The sequence below is a fragment of the Salmo salar genome, chromosome ssa27 (assembly GCF_905237065.1).
Source record: "Salmo salar chromosome ssa27, Ssal_v3.1, whole genome shotgun sequence".
NCBI classification, from domain to species: Eukaryota; Metazoa; Chordata; class Actinopteri; order Salmoniformes; family Salmonidae; genus Salmo; species Salmo salar.
The window spans coordinates 4,780,519-4,800,000 of record NC_059468.1 but is presented as its reverse complement, the minus strand read 5'-3'; the positions used below and the strand labels follow the sequence as shown (position 1 = coordinate 4,800,000).

Genomic DNA, 19,482 nt, shown 5'->3' with positions numbered 1-19,482 from the left:
TGAGGGGGATATATGAGTTGGCATACTTGGAAGTAGGCAGTGTTCTCTTTGAGGTGGGACTCAATGCAACAGCAAAGCTGCAGGATCCAGCTCCACTGGGTCTGCAGGGCTGCAGTGAAGGCCTTTGGTGGAGAGAGAGAGATGGGTGTGAGACAACCATTGGCCTCTTTAAAAAAGCGCTTTAACAACCCACCTATCCTCATGTCCTCTGCTTTTAGACATGAAAGACAAAGCCCTGTTAAATAGATACTGTAATGCAGGGGTAGGCCACTAGATTTAGCCACAGGATGATTTTTGTCTGAGTCTACGGTCAGGGGGCCAGAACATAATTTGAATAATTTGAACGCTGTAAATTAAACACAATTAAGCCCAAAAAGAGATTGTATTTGAAGATAACATGATCATTTCAGACCTTTATTACATTGAGACACAATCACACATCTTTATTTTTATTCATGGGAATACTTGAACATATGTACTCAATTAATTTTAGCTGAATTCCTGGTGATATAAATGTATTTTTTTCTCACCTCTACAGTCATCTTGGCAGGGTGTCCCTCCTTCAGCAGTTTATCTCCCTGGACCTGGACACTGTTGACCCTCTTCTCCCTGTGCTCCAGCTCTTTCATCAACCCCTGAAATAAACCAAAGAAAACACAGGAGTTATGGCAAGAGGGGGGATATTACTAGATATGCAAGTGCATCCCTAATCATAATAAATTAATTAGTTTAATGATTTTTTTCATTGGCAAGATTATCAAACTTAAGCATGACATGCCAGCAACAAACGCTGACACTACACATCCAAGTATAACTGATCAAATTATGAAAGACAAGCATTGTCATTTTGAATTCCGTTAAGTGAGTTTGGAAGAGCTGAAAAAATTATTGTTGTCTATAAACATTGACAAGCCACCGGGGTCTGACAACTTGGATGGAAAATGACTGAGGATAATAGTGGACGATATTGCTACTCCTAGTTGCCATATCTTCAATCTAAGCCTACTAGAAGGTGTGTGCCCTCAGGCCTGAAGGGAAGCAATAGTTATTCCGCTACCGAAGAATAGCACAGCCCCCTTTACTGGCTCAAATAGCTGACCAATCCGCCTGATACCAACCCTTAGTAAACTTCATGAAAAAATGGTGTTTGACCAGATACAATGCTATTTTACAGTAAACAAATTGACAACAGACTTTCAACACGCTTATAGGGAAGGACATTCAACAATCACGGCACTTACACAAATGACTGATGATTGGCTGAAAGAAATTGATGATAAATATACTGCTCAAAAAAATAAAGGGAACACTTAAACAACACATCCTAGATCTGAATGAAAGAAGTAATCTTATTAAATACTTTTTTCTTTACATAGTTGAATGTGCTGACAACAAAATCACACAAAAGTAATCAATGGAAATCCAATTTATCAACCCATGGAGGTCTGGATTTGGAGTTACACTCAAAATTAAAGTGGAAAACCACACTACAGGCTGATCCAACTTTGATGTAATGTCCTTAAAACAAGTCAAAATGAGGCTCAGTAGTGTGTGTGGCCTCCACGTGCCTGTATTACCTCCCTACAACGCCTGGGCATGCTCCTGATGAGGTGGCGGTTGGTCTCCTGAGGGATCTCCTCCCAGACCTGGACTAAAGCATCCGCCAACTCCTGGACAGTCTGTGGTGCAACGTGGCGTTGGTGGATGGAGCGAGACATGATGTCCCAGATGTGCTCAATTGGATTCAGGTCTGGGGAACGGGTGGGCCAGTCCATAGCATCAATGCCTTCCTCTTGCAGGAACTGCTGACACACTCCTGCCACATGAGGTCCAGCATTGTCTTGCATTAGGAGGAACCCAGGGCCAACCGCACCAGCATATGATCTCACACGGGGTCTGAGGATCTCATCTCGGTACCTAATGGCAGTCAGGCTACCTCTGGCGAGCACATGGAGGGCTGTGCGGCCCCCCTAAAGAAATGCCACCCCACACCATGACTGACCCACCGCCAAACCGGTCATGCTGGAGGATGTTGCAGGCAGCAGAACGTTCTCCATGGCGTCTCCAGACTCTGTCACGTCTGTCACGTGCTCAGTGTGAACCTGCTTTCATCTGTGAAGAGCACAGGGCGCCAGTGGCGAATTTGCCAATCGTGGTGTTCTCTTGCAAATGCCAAACGTCCTGCACGGTGTTGGGCTGTAAGCACAACCCCCCACCTGTGGACGTCGGGCCCTCATACCACCCTCATGGAGTCTGTTTCTGACCGTTTTAGCAGACACATGCACATTTGTGGCCTGCTGGAGGTCATTTTGCAGGGCTCTGGCAGTGCTTCTCCTGCTCCTCCTTGCACAAAGGCGGAGGTAGCGGTCCTGCTGCTGGGTTGTTGCCCTCCTACGGCCTCCTCCACGTCTCCTGATGTACTGGCCTGTCTCCTGGTAGCACCTCCATGCTCTGGACACAACGCTGACAGACACAGCAAACTTTCTTGCCACAGCTCGCATTGATGTGCCATCCTGGATGAGCTGCACTACCTGAGCCACTTGTGTGGGTTGTAGACTCCGTCTCATGCTACCACTAGAGTGAAAGCACCGCCAGCATTCAAAAGTGACCAAAACATCAGCCAGGAAGCATAGGAACTGAGAAGTGGTCTGTGGTCCCCACCTGCAGAACCACTCTTTTATTGGGGGTGTCTTGCTAATTGCCTATAATTTCCACCTGTTGTCTATTCCATTTGCACAACAGCATGTGGAATTTATTGTCAATCAGTGTTGCTTCCTAAGTGGACAGTTTGATTTCACAGAAGTGTGATTGACTTGGAGTTACATTGTGTTGTTTAAGTGTTCCCTTTATTTTTTTGAGCAGTGTATATTGTGGGAGCTGTTTTGTTAGACTTCAGCACAGCTTTTGACAATATTGGTCATAGCGCTTGCTGGAAAAATGTATGTGTTATGGCTTTACACCCCCTGCTATATTGTGGATATAGAGTTTCCTGTCTAACAGAACACAGAGGGTGTTCTTTAATGGAATCCTCTCAAACATAATCTAGGTAGAATCAGGAATTCCACAGGGCAGCTGTCTAGGGCCCTTGCTTTATTACATTTTTACTAATGACATGCCACTAGCTTTGGGTAAAACCAGTGTGTTTATGTTGGCGGATGGCTCAACACTATACACGTCAGCTACTACAGCGAGTGAAATGACTGCAATACTTAACAAAGAGCTGCAGTTAGTTTCAGAATGGGTGGCAAGGAATAAATTAGTCCTAAATATTTCAAAACCTAAAAGCATTGTATTTGGGACAAATCATTCACTAAACCCTAAACCTGAACTAAATCTTGCAATGAATAACGTGGAAATTGAGCAAGTTGAGGTGACTAAACTGCTTGGAGTAACCCTGGATTGTAAACTGTCATAGTCAAAACATATTGATACAACAGTAGCTATGATGGGGAGAAGTCTGTCCTTGATAATATGCTGCTCTGTCTTAACAATACTATCAACAAGGCAGGTCCTAATTTTGTCTGACCTGGACTACTGTTCAGTCGTGTGGTCAGGTGCCACAAAGAGCGATGTCAGAGAATTACAATTGTCTCAGAACAGGGCAGCATGACTGGCCCTTAAATGTACACAGAGAGCTAACATTAATAATATGCATGTCAATCACTCCTGGCTCAAAGTGGAGGAGAGATTGACTTCATCACTACTTGTTTTTGTAAGAAGTGTTGACATGTTGAATGCACTAAGGTGTCTGTTTAAAATACTAGCACACAGCTCAGACACCCATGCATACCCCACAAGACATGGCACCAGAGGTCTCTTCACAGTCCCCAAGTCCAGAACAGACTATGGGAGGCGCAAAGTACTACATAGAGCCATGACTACATGGAACTCTATTCCACATCAGGTAACTGATGCAAGCAGTAGAATCAGATTGAAAAAAAACCAGATAAATATACACAGCGGGGACTGTGAAGAGATACACACACACAGGAATAGACACACATACGCTAGCACACACATTCTACACACACGTACATTGTAATATTGTTGTGTGGTGGTATTATACATTTTTGTATTGTAGATATGTAGTGGTGTAATAATGTTATATGATGTAGTGTTTTATCTTTTGTTTTATGTGTTTGGACCCCAGGAAGAGTAGCTGCTGCCTTGGAAGCAGCTAATGGGGATCCTTCATAAATATAAAATCTGATCAAAAGCTAATTAAAGATGGCGTTCTACTGTTCTGTAAAGTGCAATAGCTTTTTACTTTACTCTACAAGATACCGTACTAGGCTTAACTCTTTTCGTATTTAAATGAAGTTGATCTTTCCAGGTATGGTGAGGATGAAAACAGCCATACCGAGTAGTTGTCTTTCTTGGCTGTCATGTTGGTGTTGCGTTCGCTCCAGTCATAGTTAACCTCCTCCTCTTCCTTTTCATTCAGCCACATCAACTCCTTGGTGGCTGCAGTGACAAAGGCATGAAGCCCGTCCAGGCTGCGCAGACGAGCCTTGGAAGAACTCTGAGGAGAAAATAATATAAATGACATTGGAAAAGACACATTAGATAAATAAATGTCAGATAGTTGAAAAGTTGTAGTTGCACGTTAATATCTTGAGTCCAGAACATACCAGAAGCTTGCCATAATGCAACTCTAGCTTGGATAAGTTGTCTCTGTAGGCACCTTTGCTGACAGGGGAGAGCTGACTCTGAAGGGGAATAGAAAAAGAGACTAAAGATTAGAGAAGAAGCAGGGTTAAAAAAAGAAACAGTCAGACTACTTTGAGCATTAACCAAAGAGGATCAATGATGGTATGACTGAATCAGTCCAACTCTAATCCCATCCCAGGTAGTTTTTCCCAACGTACCTCGTCTGCTTTTGCCCTGCCAATCTTAGCATGGAACTCCTCCACTGACTGGTGAAGGCCGCGGTGGCTGCCCAGCTGGGACTCCACGGTGGGCAGGTCCGAGCCCCATTCCCCCCGGTCCACCCGCCTCTGGTTCTCCTCCACCCAGGCCAGCAGGTCCTGGATGTAGCGCAGGGTCACCTCATCCAGCTCGGGACGCACCCTTATGGGTGCCTGCTGAAGGGTCTGCATCTGGGACATGGGTATCTGGGTGGTGGTTACCCCGGACTTCAGGCGCAGGTTGTACTCACTGCGCAGGTTCACCAGCCGCTCGTGGAGACGGTACACTCTGGAGGTAAAACAGCAGGAACAATGATGACTTGTTCAATGACAACAAAACAAGTTGTCATAAATATGTAAAGACAGTAATAATATAATAGTTACAATACAGTAAGAGGCTTAGGTGTCATCGCGTGTCGCACAAGGCCTCACAATAATACAGTAATGCTCTGAGTGAATGACGTGACGCTGAAATGGTTTTACTCAGTGGTTGTTCTGACCTGCGATACATCTGTTCAGCTTGTAGGTGGCGTCCATCCTTCAGCAGCTGCACATCGTTGAAGAGGTACCGGATCATGCCCTCGGCCTTGTCCAGGTCTGTCTCTACCTCTGCTGTGTGCATAGCAGGCTTTCCTGAGTTCAGCAAACGGACATCCTAGAACATAGATACAGTATAAACACCATGACATCATGTGTTCCATCTTGAATACAGCATCAGTAGACATCAGTCCATCAGCGTGAGAATGCTTTTGAACTTCGGGAACACATCCAATCTGCGGGGTATTCATTCACTGTATCATTGACTAGACTCAGTCTAGCATGGGCTTGTGGTTACAAATCTGTACACTATACAGTCTATATTGGCTAGTGACTGTCTGCCCCAGCAGGGTGTGAGACTCACCATCTGTAGCAGGCCCTCAACCTGGTTGAGCTGCTCCTCACACACCCCAGACTCCATCTGGACCTTACTGACAATCCTCTGCAGCCGCTCCAGCCTGAGGGTCAAAGGTCAACACATCAGTTGAGACATGTTCCACAGTCCATCATAACTCGGCTCTTAGGCATTGTCTAATGAGGTAACGATTTAACTCAATGATGGTACTGTAAATCATGACTGGCAGTACTCTATTCAAAGACAACACTGGCCCCTTGGCCAGATCCCTTCTGAAACAAGTATTTTAACCTCAATGGGACAACCTGGTTGAATAAAGATATAATAATATAAATAAATAATAAAAATAAAAAATTATGTGGGTATGTATTCATTTCAATAGCTTCAATAAAATATCTGGAAGAAAAAAAACTTCTGCAAATTACAGCAAACATCCAACAATCTTCTCAGAAACGTTATGCAGGCACAGTAAAACACTCACTCCTTCTCGATCTTCTTGTGAAGTAAATACTCTAAACCATAGCTCTGACTGGCAAACGCCATGATGGATTCACTGACAGCTTGTCCTCCCCAGTAGATATGATGACAGTCCACAGGATGTTGTAATGCGATAAGGTGTTGTGTGGTTGGCTGTTGCGCGAGTCACAGACCACAGTAGCTTCTCCGACCGCTGCCCTGACTGCTTACTTCAAGACTGGAAGTCTTGTGATGAGAGACCAACTCTTACCAAAAAGTACATACGCCCTGCTTGTGATTTGCAAAGGATTGTCCTATAATAACTTGCTTAGGGCGCAAATAATCACATTATTGAAAGGTTTTGAACTCTTTGCCATGGCAACGGATCTTTCAGTGAGTCATGGTCGGGTTGTCCAGCTATCTATATCTCACAATGTCTTCTCACATCTACCAAACTGGTTATAATCCACATAGTTACAGCAGCCACATAGTTACAGATGCCTTTGGGGTTTAAATGCTATTTTCTCCAATGTTTCATTTATTGCATTTGCTTTAACAACTGAAACACAACAGAAACACCATGTGACAGAGTCCCTAAATTGAGAATTTCTCTTCAAAACTGCATCTAACAAAAACACTTGTAACAGATTTCAGCCTCATCTCAAAGATGAAGGTATAATGTCAAACACCATAGGCCCTCCCACCACAATTTTGTATGTCTGTATAATGGCTGACCCACCTCTCAAATTCTGTCCTTAGAAGACGCTCTCTCTCCAATATGGCTACATGCAGACGACCCCACTCCTTCTCCACATCGATAGGGTGGTATCCAGGGGGCACCTTGACATGACCCACCTGAACTGCACCCTGCAAGGACAGACACAGACAGGCACAGTCAGGAAAACTTTCAAAAAAAGGGTCAGCATCTATTTGATACAGTTAGTTGATTTCACTCTGGGTGTTTCTCTTTTTAGAGGATTATTTACTAACTTCAAATGACTTGTAGACATGTTTGGATCGATTCTTGTCAGCTTCCTTTGCAGGCAGCTCTGTCTCCTTGAACTTCAGAAACTGGCGCCAAAGAACCTGAATATTTAAAATGTTGCTGAATTAATTCAACATGACAACTGAACATAGTTCTTGTTTCATCACATCCCTCAGACAATTTTCAGAAATCAGAGACAGAGTATTTCCTCATCAAGCGAGACATAAGGTATTATGAAGGCTAGTACCACTTCCATAACTGCTACTCCACAGTCGCCCCAATATGAAAAAATCATGCTCATTTAATTCACTGTTACAACTGAACATAGCTTTTGTCATATACAGTATCAAGTCTCTAAGACAATTATTATAAACAATTAAATAAACAGACAATTAAAATATTCACTTACATGTATCAAGCAAACGATTTCCCCAATAGGTGAGGAGACTTACCTCAATCTCCTCATAGCTGGTAGGGAACTTCCTCTCCTCAAACACGATGATGTGGTGTCTGATCCACTGCAGCAGCAGGGTCACTAGCTCATAGTACTCCTGCCAGCGCAGCTCCAGCTCCTGGGGGACACACAGGAGACAGGAGAAGGTTCTTTAGAGAAAAGTTTAATGAAACTATATTGAACAAAAATATAAACGCAACATGTAAAGTGTTGGTACCAGAAGTTTTCCATATGCACAAAAAGCGAATTTCTCTCAAACGTTGTGCACAAATTCGTTTACATCCCTGTTACTGAGCATTTCTCTTTTGCCAAGATAATCCATCCACCTGACAGGTGTGACACATCAAGAACCTGATTAAACAGCTTGATCATTACACAGGTACACCTTGTGCTGGAAACAATAAAAGGCCACTCTAAAATGTGCAGTTCTGTCACAGAGCACAATGCCAGAGATGTCTCAAGTTTTCAGGGAGCTTGCAATTGGCATGCTAACTGCAGGAATGTCCACCAGAGCTGTTGCCAGAGAACTGAATGTTCATTAGCGGGGCCTGGCTCTCAGTGGGTGGACCTGGCTCCCAAGTGGGTGGGCTTATGCCAAACCATAGATTAGGGCTTAATTTATTTATTTCAATTGACTGATTTCCTTCTAGGAACTGTAACTAAAAAAAAATTAAAATTAAATTGTTACATGTTGCATTTATATTTTTTGTTCAATATAAAACAAATCCGGGAGTCTCCATACCACTGCATTAAAAATCACTCCACTGTTGGGTGAAGTTCCCTCTAGATGCTAATCTTGGTTCAGTTTTGCATTTCCCCCACTATTGGTTAATGTTAGAATTGGGGGAGGGAAGCTGATCCTATACCTGTACATAAGGGAAAATTCCCTCTGGAGCGTCAAAGACATCTTAAAGTTTGGGAAGATGTGACCTCATAGGTGAGACCAGGAGGAAGCCCTTAGTGGTGATGACCTATATGGTTCCAAGAAGACAACACTCACATTGGCTTTCACCCCATCCTGGACGTCAGGTACACGGGGCATGACGTCATACAGGGAGGACACGTATGTGATGATGGACTTCTCGTCTGGGTGTGGCACATCCACATCTTAATAGAAGGGAGACAATGAACATCAGTTAAAAACAGATTTTTTATAAGCTAAATGCAAGTATTCATACAAATACAGATATCTGCGAATAGTATTGACAGTAATGGAGAAAACAATACTCGCACGTTCCGTTACCTTCTGGGTCGAGCAGCCGAGTAACTCCCAGGTCTCTCTCTGCCACACTGAAGGCCTGCTCCAGGTTCTCTACATGGGTCTGTCGGTACACCTTACTCATGTCAATCAGAGTAGGCCTGGGGACAGAACATAGATAAGACTGTTAAAACTATGAAATTGAATCTCAGACACTGTATTTTCTTATAGAATATAGTGCAAATGGATGTATTATATTAATCTTTGCAACCCCAAAACATTTACCGTAATTTCCGGACTATAAGCCGCAACTTTTTTCCCACGCTTTGAACCTCGCGGCTTAAACAATGACGCGGCTAAAGGCGGCATGAAGCTTTTTCATTAGACCAATGAAATTGCCGAACGGGTTAAGGTCAAACAACTTTTTTGTTTACTGTTTAGATTAAATCGAGTGCTCTCAAACTTCCCATCATTCTGATTACGGTAGTCATTTTGTCACCCTGATTCCTGGGGGCACAACAAAGTATTTGCAGCCACTCGACATCAGTGTAAATCGTGCATTTAAGGTGGCGCTCCGTGTTCAGTGGGAGGCTTGGATGACAAGTGGGGAGAAATCCTTCACTAAAACGGGCCGCATGCGAAGAGCAACTTATGGTCAAGTCTGCCAGTGGGTCCTGACAGCGTGGAGCATTGTCAAAAAATCCACTATCATCAACGGGTTTCGAAAGGCTGGACTGCTGCGTGTTGAAGAGGGCTCAGCGGGGGATTTGCCTCCAGGATGAAAGTGACGAGAGCGACAATGAAAACGATCCAATATCGGATGAAGCAATTCTGAGGCTATTCAACTCCGAGTGGTTTCAGTGGTTCAGTGGTTTCAGTGCACAGGAGGAGGAAGATAGTGACCAATGACTTTCTTGGTAGGCTACTGTTTACTGCTAATTTTTTGTTACAAGCCGTGTTTCGATAAAGCCTACTTATTTTTGTTACAAGCCGTGTTTTGTTAAAGCCTATTTATTTTTGTTACAAGCCGTGTTTCGTTAAAACCTATTAATTTTTGTTACAAGCCGTGTTTCATTAAAGCCTGTGTAATGTTCATTTGTTTCAATGTACCGGTAGGCACCTGCGGCTTATAGACATGTGCGGCTTATTTATGTTCAAAATAATATATATTTTTTAATTCAGTGGGTGCGGTTTATATTCAGATGCGCTTAATAGTCCGGAAATTACAGTAGGTAAAACCATTAAATAAGAGTTCATTTTCTAAAAAAACCTTTTTTTTTTGCAGATGGTCGGGGGGTCCGAAAACATGATTACAAATAATTTGTAGATTACAAATTGACCGCAAGAAGCCCGAACAGGTATAATGTTAGACTAAAACATAACCATTTCAAACATTGCTTACATTTGTATATGATCACGCGTCTCTCTATTATGCGTGGGAATACTTGGGAACAGATTTCCAAAATTAAAATCACTTGATTTCCTGGTGTTTTGTAGTCTGTTATATCCAACAATGAAGAAAAAAATAAGTTGGGGAACCCTGCTGAAGGCAATTTAATCATGATGGAATGCCTGATCGACATGCCTCTCTCAGAAGAATGTGAATACAGACAGGAGGGCAGGAAAAAACAAGAGCTCCTACCAACCAGTAACTTAGAAATTCCCCCATCGTTTCATGCACAAAACATGCAAGTAATTCCATGTACACTGCCAATAAAGGTAATTGCAGCCAAATACCATGCAGATACAAGCTTTGACTGCTTGGAATGAGCACAGGGCATCTCATATTTGCCAAGGGATTTAGTCTGGCATGGTTAGACAAAATACATGGGTTTTGTAAACAAATTATAAAAAGGCATAAATTGTTATATTCCCTATTTGAAATGAAGTAATGTCTAGAAGTAGAAAAAAAAGGAAACGGCTATCAAAGTTAATCCCAACCACCACCTTAATGAAAAGAAAATCACATAAACCCTCCATACCCTTGCACAACTCTTTGTACATTGTAGTCTCCATGGCCAGTGGGCTGGTGCTCCATATCAGAGTGTCTGTAGGAGTGTCTGTCCCTGCTCAGGTGCACTATGCGAGGTTCCCAGACCCTGCCTCCTGCTCCCTGTTCTGGGAGCCTAGGCTGGAGGAGGACTTCCCTGGGCTCTGGGACCCCTGACCCGAGTCAAAGGAGCTGCTCTCAGCTGGGATGTCCTCACACAGCATGACCACCCGGTCCTCCAGGTCACTGACAGAGCCCTGGGTGCTGCTGGAGGTGCTGTTTAACCGTCTCTTGGAGGAGCGGAACTTCTTCTTCAGACTGTGCATCATGGTGAGGGTGTGTGTGGGTGTCCTCAACTGCAACAGTGTCCAAACAGTGTTCAAACGCTCCTCTTGCAGTTTTTCCTTACAGTCTTACAAATCCATCCGCGTATAAGACTGTGACAGATGTTTTTAAGATTTTACAAGGTTTATGATGCATTCTCACCCTCCAGATATGAGTCAATAGACGTTCATACTGTAGCGGCAGTCACTCCCCCAAAACACAACTATCGTTCAAGCTTTCCAGTCCTTTTTCAGTTCAGTGTCTCATGTTTCCACATTGCCTTTGATTAAGCATCCCCTTTCCACAGCTAGATACTGTGCAAGCCTTGAGCCCAGTGTGAGCCCAGACTACTTTGTTGATTTGTCGTTCTGCAGTGTGTTTCTGTCTTGCGCTTGGTCTGTGTGGCGTTTGTATGAGCTGTGCTGCTATCTGAGACTTAAAAGCACAGCCCTGTGGGCATCTTATTTTCAAATTCATGGGACACAACCCCTCAGTCACAATCCTCTCTCTTTTCATGCAACTAAATACTACCTCAAAGCTGCCTCGCCACCACCTGTGCCGTTCTCCTGAGTCGTGTGTGTGTATGAGTGAGCCTACAGGGTGTGTGTTTATACAGTATGTGCAAACATGAAAAGTCTGTTGTCAAAATCTACCCTGACCTCTTATGGTAGTTGTTATGTCTATTCTTTTTACACAGGCATTTAGCTAACTCTTTCAGTGTTGAGTGAATGTTACTGATATGTGACCTATTGGACTTGCCCCTGCCTCCATGGATGACTGAGGAAGATCTTCCACCCAGAACTGTCAACAGGCTAACTGAAATGCTTGGTTTTGTTGTTTGTTTGTTGAGTCTTTGAGATTCTTGCTGTAATACAAAGCGCTATACAAATTCAATCTATTATCATCATTATTATATACACTGAGTGTACAAAATATTAAGAACACCTTCCTAATATTGAGTTGCACCCCTTTTGCCCTCAGAACAGCCTCAATTAATCAGGGCATGGACTCTACAAGGTGTCGAAAGCGTTCCACAGGGATGCTGGCCCATGTTGACTCCAATGCTTCCCACAGTTGTGTCAAGTTGGCTGGATGTCCTTTGGGTGGTGGACCATTCTTGAAACACACGGGAAACTGTTGAGCGTGAAAAACCCAACAGCATTGCAGTTCTTCACACAAACCGGTGCGCCTGGCACTTACTACCATAACCCGTTCTAAGGCACTTAAATCTTTTGTCTTGTCCATTCACCCTCTGAATGGCACACATACACAATCCATGTCTCAATTGTCTCAAGGCTTAAAATTCCTTCTTTAACCTGTCTCCTCCCCTTCATCTACACATGGATTTAACAAGTGACATCAGTAAGGGATAATGGCTTTCACCTGGATTCACCTGGTCAGTCTAAAATATGCTCAACCGGTGTCGCTTATTCAGCCGACAGAAACTTTCAACCGGTTCTCCCCATTAAGCGAGTCGGAGTCGGAGGCCGAGACTTCTCTGGTCTCTACTCCTCCCGTTGTGGGGTCTGAGACGCCGACGGCTCCCACCATTAGCTCTGACAAATTGAAAACCACGGGTCAATGGCGACTCCATTACCCGCAGTATTAGACTTAAAACTAATCATCCAGCGATCATACACTGTTTACCAGGGGGCAGGGCTACCGACGTTAAGGCTAATCTAAAGACGGTGCTGGCTAAAGCTAAAACTGGCGAGTGTAGAGAGTATAGAGATATTGTTATCCACGTCGGCACCAACGATGTTAGGATGAAACAGTCAGAGGTCACCAAGCGCAACATAGCTTCAGCGTGTAAATCTGCTAGAAAGATGTGTCGGCATCGATTAATTGTCTCTGGCCCCCTCCCAGTTAGGGGGAGTGATGAGCTCTACAGCAGAGTCTCACATCTCAATCGCTGGTTGAAAACTGTTTTCTGCCCCTCCCAAAAGATAGAATTTGTAGATAATTGGCCCTCTTTCTGGGACTCACCCACAAACAGGACCAAGCCTGGCCTGTTGAGGAGTGACGGGCTCCATCCTAGCTGGAGGGGTGCTCTCATCTTATCTACGAACATAGACAGGGCTCTAACTCCTCTAGCTCCACAATGAAATAGGGTGCAGGCCAGGCAGCAGGCTGTTAGCCAGCCTGCCAGCTTAGTGGAGTCTGCCACTAGCACAGTCAGCGTAGTCAGCTCAGCTTTCCCCATTGAGACCGTGTCTGTGCCTCGATCTAGGTTGGGCAAAATTAAAAATGGCGGTGTTCGCTTTAGCAATCTCACTAGTATAAAGACCTCCTCCATTCCTGCCATTATTGAAAGAGATTGTGATACCTCACATCTCAAAATTGGGTTACTTAATGTTAGATCCCTCACTTCCAAGGCAGTTATAGTCAATGAACTAATCACTGATAATAATCTTGATGTGATTGGCCTGACTGAAACATGGCTTAAGCCTGATGAATTTACTGTGTTAAATGAGGCCTCACCCCCTGGTTACACTAGTGACCAGGGGCATCCGGCAAAGGCGGAGGTGTTGCTAACATTTACGATAGCAAATTTCAATTTACAAAAAAAAAAACTATGACGTTTTCGTCTTTTGAGCTTCTAGTCATGAAATCTATGCAGCCTACTCACTCACTTTTTATAGCTACTGTTTACAGGCCTCCTGGGCCATATGCAGTGTTCCTCACTGAGTTCCCTGAATTCTTATCGGATCTTGTAGTCATAGCAGATAATATTCAAATTTTTGGTGACTTTAACATTCACATGGAAAAGTCCACAGACCCACTCCAAAAGGCTTTCGGAGCCATCATCGACTCAGTGGGTTTTGTCCAACATGTCTCTGGACCTACTCACTGCCACAGTCATACTCTGGACCTAGTCTTGTCCCATGGAATAAATGTTGTGGATCTAAATGTTTTTCCTCATAATCCTGGACTATCGGACCACCATTTTGTTACGTTTGCAATTGCAACAAATAATCTGCTCAGACCCCAACCAAGGAGCATTAAAAGTCGTGCTATAAATTCTCAGACAACCCAAAGATTCCTTGATGCCCTTCCAGACTGCCTCTGCCTACCCAAGGACGTCAGAGGACAAAAATCAGTTAACCACCTAACCGAGGAACTCAATTTAACCTTGCGCAATACCCTAGATGCAGTTGCACCCCTAAAAACTAAAAACATCTGTCATAAGAAACTAGCTCCCTGGTATACAGAAAATACACGAGCTCTGAAGCAAGCTTCCAGAAAATTGGAACGGAAATGGCGCCACACCAAACTGGAAGTCTTCCGACTAGCTTGGAAAGACAGTACCGTGCAGTATCGACGAGCCCTTACTGCTGCTCGATCATCCTATTTTTCCAACTTAATTGAGGAAAATAAGAACAATCCGAAATTTCTTTTTGATACTGTCGCAAAGCTAACTAAAAAGCAGCCTTCGCAAATGGAGGATGGCTTTCACTTCAGCAGTAATAAATTTATGCACTTCTTTGAGGAAAAGATCATGATCATTAGAAAGCAAATTACAGACTCCTCTTTAAATCTGGGTATTCCTCCAAAGCTCCATTGTCCTGAGTCTACACAACTCTGCCAGGACCTAGGATCAAGGGAGATACTAAAGTGTTTTAGTACTATATCTCTTGACGCAATGATGAAAATAATCATGGCCTCCAAACCCTCAAGCTGCATACTGGACCCTATTCCAACTAAACTACTGAAAGAGCTGCTTCCTGTGCTTGGCCCTCCTATGTTGAACATAATAAACGGCTCTCTATCCACCGGATGTGTACCAAGCTCACTAAAAGTGGCAGTAATAAAGCCTCTCTTGAAAAAGCCGAATCTTGATCCAGAAATTATAAAAAACTATCGGCCTATATCGAATCTTCCATTCCTCTCAAAAATTTTAGAAAAAGCTGTTGCACAGCAACTCACTGCCTTCCTGAAGACAAACAATGTATACGAAACGCTTCAGTCTGGTTTTAGACCCCATCATAGCACTGAGACTGCACTTGTGAAGGTGGTAAATGACCTTTTAATGACGTCAGACCGAGTCTCTGCATCTGTCCTCGTGCTCCTAGATCTTAGTGCCGCTTTTGATACCATCGATCACCACATTCTTTTGGAGAGATTGGAAACCCAAATTGGTCTACATGGACAAGTTCTGGCCTGGTTTAGATCTTATCTGTCGGAAAGATATCAGTTTGTCTCTGTGAATGGTTTGTCCTCTGACAAATCAATTGTAAATTTCGGTGTTCCCCAAGGTTCCGGTTTTAGGACCACTATTGTTTTCACTATATATTTTACCTCTTGGGGATGTCATTCGAAAACATAATGTTAAATTTCACTGCTATGCGGACGACACACAGCTGTACATTTCAATGAAACATGGTGAAGCCCCAAAATTGCCCTCGCTAGAAGCCTGTGTTTCAGACATAAAGAAGTGGATGGCTGCAAACTTTCTACTTTTAAACTCGGACAAAACAGAGATGCTTGTTCTAGGTCCCAAGAAACAAAGAGATCTTCTGTTGAATCTGACAATTAATCTGGATGGTTGTACAGTCGTCTCAAATAAAACTGTGAAGGACCTCGGCGTTACTCTGGACCCTGATCTCTCTTTTGAAGAACATATCAAGACTGTTTCAAGGACAGCTTTTTTCCATCTACGTAACATTGCAAAAATCAGAAATTTTCTGTCCAAAAATGACGCAGAAAAATTAATCCATGCTTTTGTTACTTCTAGGCTGGACTACTGCAATGCTCTACTTTCCGGCTACCCGGATAAAGCACTAAATAAACTTCAGTTAGTGCTAAATACGGCTGCTAGAATCCTGACTAGAACCCAAAAAATTTGATCATATTACTCCAGTGCTAGCCTCCCTACACTGGCTTCCTGTTAAGGCAAGAGCTGATTTCAAGGTTTTACTGCTAACCTACAAAGCATTACATGGGCTTGCTCCTACCTATCTTTCCGATTTGGTCCTGCCGTACATACCTACACGTACGCTACGGTCACAAGACGCAGGCCTCCTAATTGTCCCTAGAATTTCTAAGCAAACGGCTGGAGGTAGGGCTTTCTCCTATAGAGCTCCATTTTTATGGAATGGTCTGCCTACCAATGTGAGAGACGCAGACTCAGTCTCAACCTTTAAGTCTTTACTGAAGACTTATCTCTTCAGTAGGTCCTATGATTAAGTATAGTCTGGCCCAGGAGTGTGAAGGTGAACGGAAAGGCTGGAGCAACGAACCGCCCTTGCTGTCTCTGCCTTGCCGGTTCCCCTCTTTCCACTGGGATTCTCTGCCTCTAACCCTTTTACAGGGGCTGAGTCACTGGCCTACTGGTGTTCTTCCATGCCGTCCATGGGAGGGGTGCGTCACTTGAGTGGGTTGAGTCACTGACGTGGTCTTCCTGTCTGGGTTGGCGCCCCCCCTTGGGTTGTGCCATGGCGGAGATCGTTGTGGGCTATACTCGGCCTTGTCTTAGGACGGTAAGTTGGTGGTTGGAGACATCCCTCTAGTGGTGTGGGGGCTGTGCTTTGGCAAAGTGGGTGGGGTTATATCCTGCCTGTTTGGCCCTGTCCGGGGTATCATCGGATGGGGCCACAGTGTCTTCTGATCCCTCCTGTCTCAGCCTCCAGTATTTATGCTGCAGTAGTTTATGTGTCGGGGGGCTAGGGTCAGTCTGTTACATCTGGAGTATTTCTCTTGTCTTATCCGGTGTCCTGTGTGTATTTAAATATGCTCTCTCTAATTCTCTCTTTCTGTCTTTCTCTCGGAGGACCTGAGCCCTAGGACCATGCCTCAGGACTACCTGGTATGATGACTCCTTGCTGTCCCCAGTCCACCTGGCCGTGCTGCTGCTCCAGTTTCAACTGTCCTGCCTGCGGCTATGGAACCCTGACCTGTTCACCGGACGTGCTTGTTGCACCCTCGACAACTATGATTATTATTATTTGACCATGCTGGTCATTTATGAACTTTTTAACATTTTAACATCTTGACCATGTTCTGTTATAATATCCACCCTGCACAGCCAGAAGAGGACTGGCCACCCCTCATAGCCTGGTTCCTCTCTAGGTTTCTTCCTAGGTTTTTGGCCTTTCTAGGGAGTTTTTCCTAGGGAGTTTTTCCTAGCCACCGTGCTTCTTTCACATGCTTTGCTTGCTGTTTGGGGTTTTAGGCTGGGTTTCTGTACAGCACTTTGAGAATATCAGCTGATGTACGAAGGGCTATATAAAAATAAATTTGAAATTTGATAATCACGGAAAGAGCAGGTGTTCATAATGTTTTGTATACTCACTGTATTATTGCTATGTGCTTGAATGCATACCTGGACATGCGTGATTGCTACAGCAAATAAAATATTTTCATCAATGAAACTGCTTCCAAATACAATTATGAGAAACGTTTGACTGAATTTGATTGACGACTGATTGCATAACTATCTGAAGAGGTCAGCCTTTCTGCAGCGTGACAGTGAATATGAATTTCACATTCCTGTCTTTGTATGTACAGTAATACATGTAAAATGTAACATGTAGGAGGAGCCTTACAAGGAGCACAGGGGTTCACTATGTCCCAAGGACATATATTATAGCAGGTCCAGGCAATCGCATGTAAATCACAAAGTGGTTAGGCATAGCTTAAAAAATGTGTTCTTGGATGTCCATGTATCCCCCTGGCACAACCTCCCCCCTGTGACAACCACAATGTCCTCAAGTCCCAGTCAGATCACCTCAATACTACTCCTTCAAGGATGCATCTCACCTGTGTTTGTGTATGACAGCGTTGAAGAGCTTGCCGTCCCTCCAGCTGGTGGTGAAGTTGTCGCAGCGCATCCCGTGGTACCCCTCCACCATGCGCTGGGACCACAGCAGCAGCTTCTCCTTGGCTGTCATGTCGTCTGACTGGCCATTCACCTGGATGTCGGAGATCTGGAGGCGGGGGGTATTGGTGAGGCAGACTATAAAGTGTTCTTTAATCATGGTCCTGAGGATCCATAGGGTATACAGGCTTTTGTTCAATTCTAGTAGTACTAACACATCTTTATTTTTTTGGTTTAACCTTTATTTAACTAGGCAAGTCAGTTAAGAACAAATTATTATTTACAATGACGGCCTACCCCGGCCAAACCTTAACTCGGACGATGCTGGGCCAATTGTGCACCGCCTTATGGGACTCCCAATCACGGCCGGTTGTGATACAGCCTGGAACTGATTTAACTAATTTGATGATTGGTTAATTATTTGAATCAGGTGTGTTAGAACTGGGCTTGAACAAATGCGTGCACACCTTGTAGGTCCCCAGGACTGAATAACAGTGTTATAGATGGTTCAAGGTGTGGTGGGTTGGAAAAAAGGCTGGCAAAAAGGGTTATGGGCTGTGGATAAAGGGAACATAACGGAAGAGAACTCTGTGTGCTTAGGTATAATCATAATGCATTGATTTCAAGTTCAAAGGCAGGGAAACCTTTTTCCAATAAGCAACTTGACTTGATCCAGGCTTAAGATGACTCACATTTTCAACCTCAATAACCAACAGTCAGATGCAAAATGCATATGAAATCTATTGCAGTTTGCTGCTGTGAAAACACCCCAAACAGCTTTATGTTCCCGGTTGCAGAATCCAAGTTGTGAGAGTAAAAACATCCATGGGGCACAGAATTTAATAAGGTGCAGTGAATTCCTGCAGCGAATTCCTGTTTAAACGAAGTTGGAAGATAAAGCTATGAGTCACAGGTACAGCCTTGAGAATCTCTCAGCAGTCTATTTCCCTCTGAAGAGAGAGATGACAACTACTGCATCTACAGGAAGCTTCAACAATACTGAGGTAACTTAAGATAAATGGTGGAGCTGTGTTCTCACGACTTCCGCCGAAATCGGTCCCTCTCCTTGCTCGGGCGGCATTCGGCGGTTGACGTCACCGGCCTTCTAGCCATTGCCGATCCACTTTTCATTTTCCTTTTGTTTTGTCTTTGTTTTAAACACCTGGTTTCAATTCCTTAATTACATGTTCATTATTTATTATTTTGTGCGTGTTTGTTCGTTGTGAAGTGGTCAGTATTTCTGTGAGCTGGGGTGTTTCCCAGTGTGGAATATTTTGTTGGTTTACTTCGAGTAAAGTTACGTTTTTTACTCAGTTCGACCCGCTACACACTGACTCTTGACAGAAACACGCACCAAAATTATGGAGTCAGCAGGTGCACCTAGTCCTCCGTTACCAGTGGAGGAGCGCGTCCAGCAGCACCCGACGATGCTCCAAAATATTGGCACAGCCATGGATCA

At 43.9% G+C, this 19,482-nt stretch overlaps 1 protein-coding gene across 25 annotated transcripts in view; it reads right to left on the bottom strand.

Moving 5' to 3' along the window:
- Positions 1-19,482, bottom strand: part of pleca (plectin a) — a 214,106-nt gene that overhangs the window by 28,204 nt on the left and 166,420 nt on the right. For all 25 annotated transcript variants that reach the window (XM_014177003.2, XM_014177006.2, XM_014177008.2 and 22 more), the window contains 13 exons: positions 17,966-18,132; positions 8,938-9,053; positions 8,695-8,801; positions 7,693-7,812; positions 7,246-7,341; positions 6,995-7,122; positions 5,809-5,902; positions 5,408-5,562; positions 4,869-5,196; positions 4,632-4,709; positions 4,361-4,522; positions 531-635; positions 27-122 (listed from right to left, as the gene is read on the bottom strand). In XM_014177003.2, the coding sequence (XP_014032478.1) occupies positions 27-122; positions 531-635; positions 4,361-4,522; positions 4,632-4,709; positions 4,869-5,196; positions 5,408-5,562; positions 5,809-5,902; positions 6,995-7,122; positions 7,246-7,341; positions 7,693-7,812; positions 8,695-8,801; positions 8,938-9,053; positions 17,966-18,132 (1,752 nt within the window). The remainder of the gene's footprint in view (positions 1-26; positions 123-530; positions 636-4,360; positions 4,523-4,631; positions 4,710-4,868; positions 5,197-5,407; positions 5,563-5,808; positions 5,903-6,994; positions 7,123-7,245; positions 7,342-7,692; positions 7,813-8,694; positions 8,802-8,937; positions 9,054-17,965; positions 18,133-19,482) is intronic.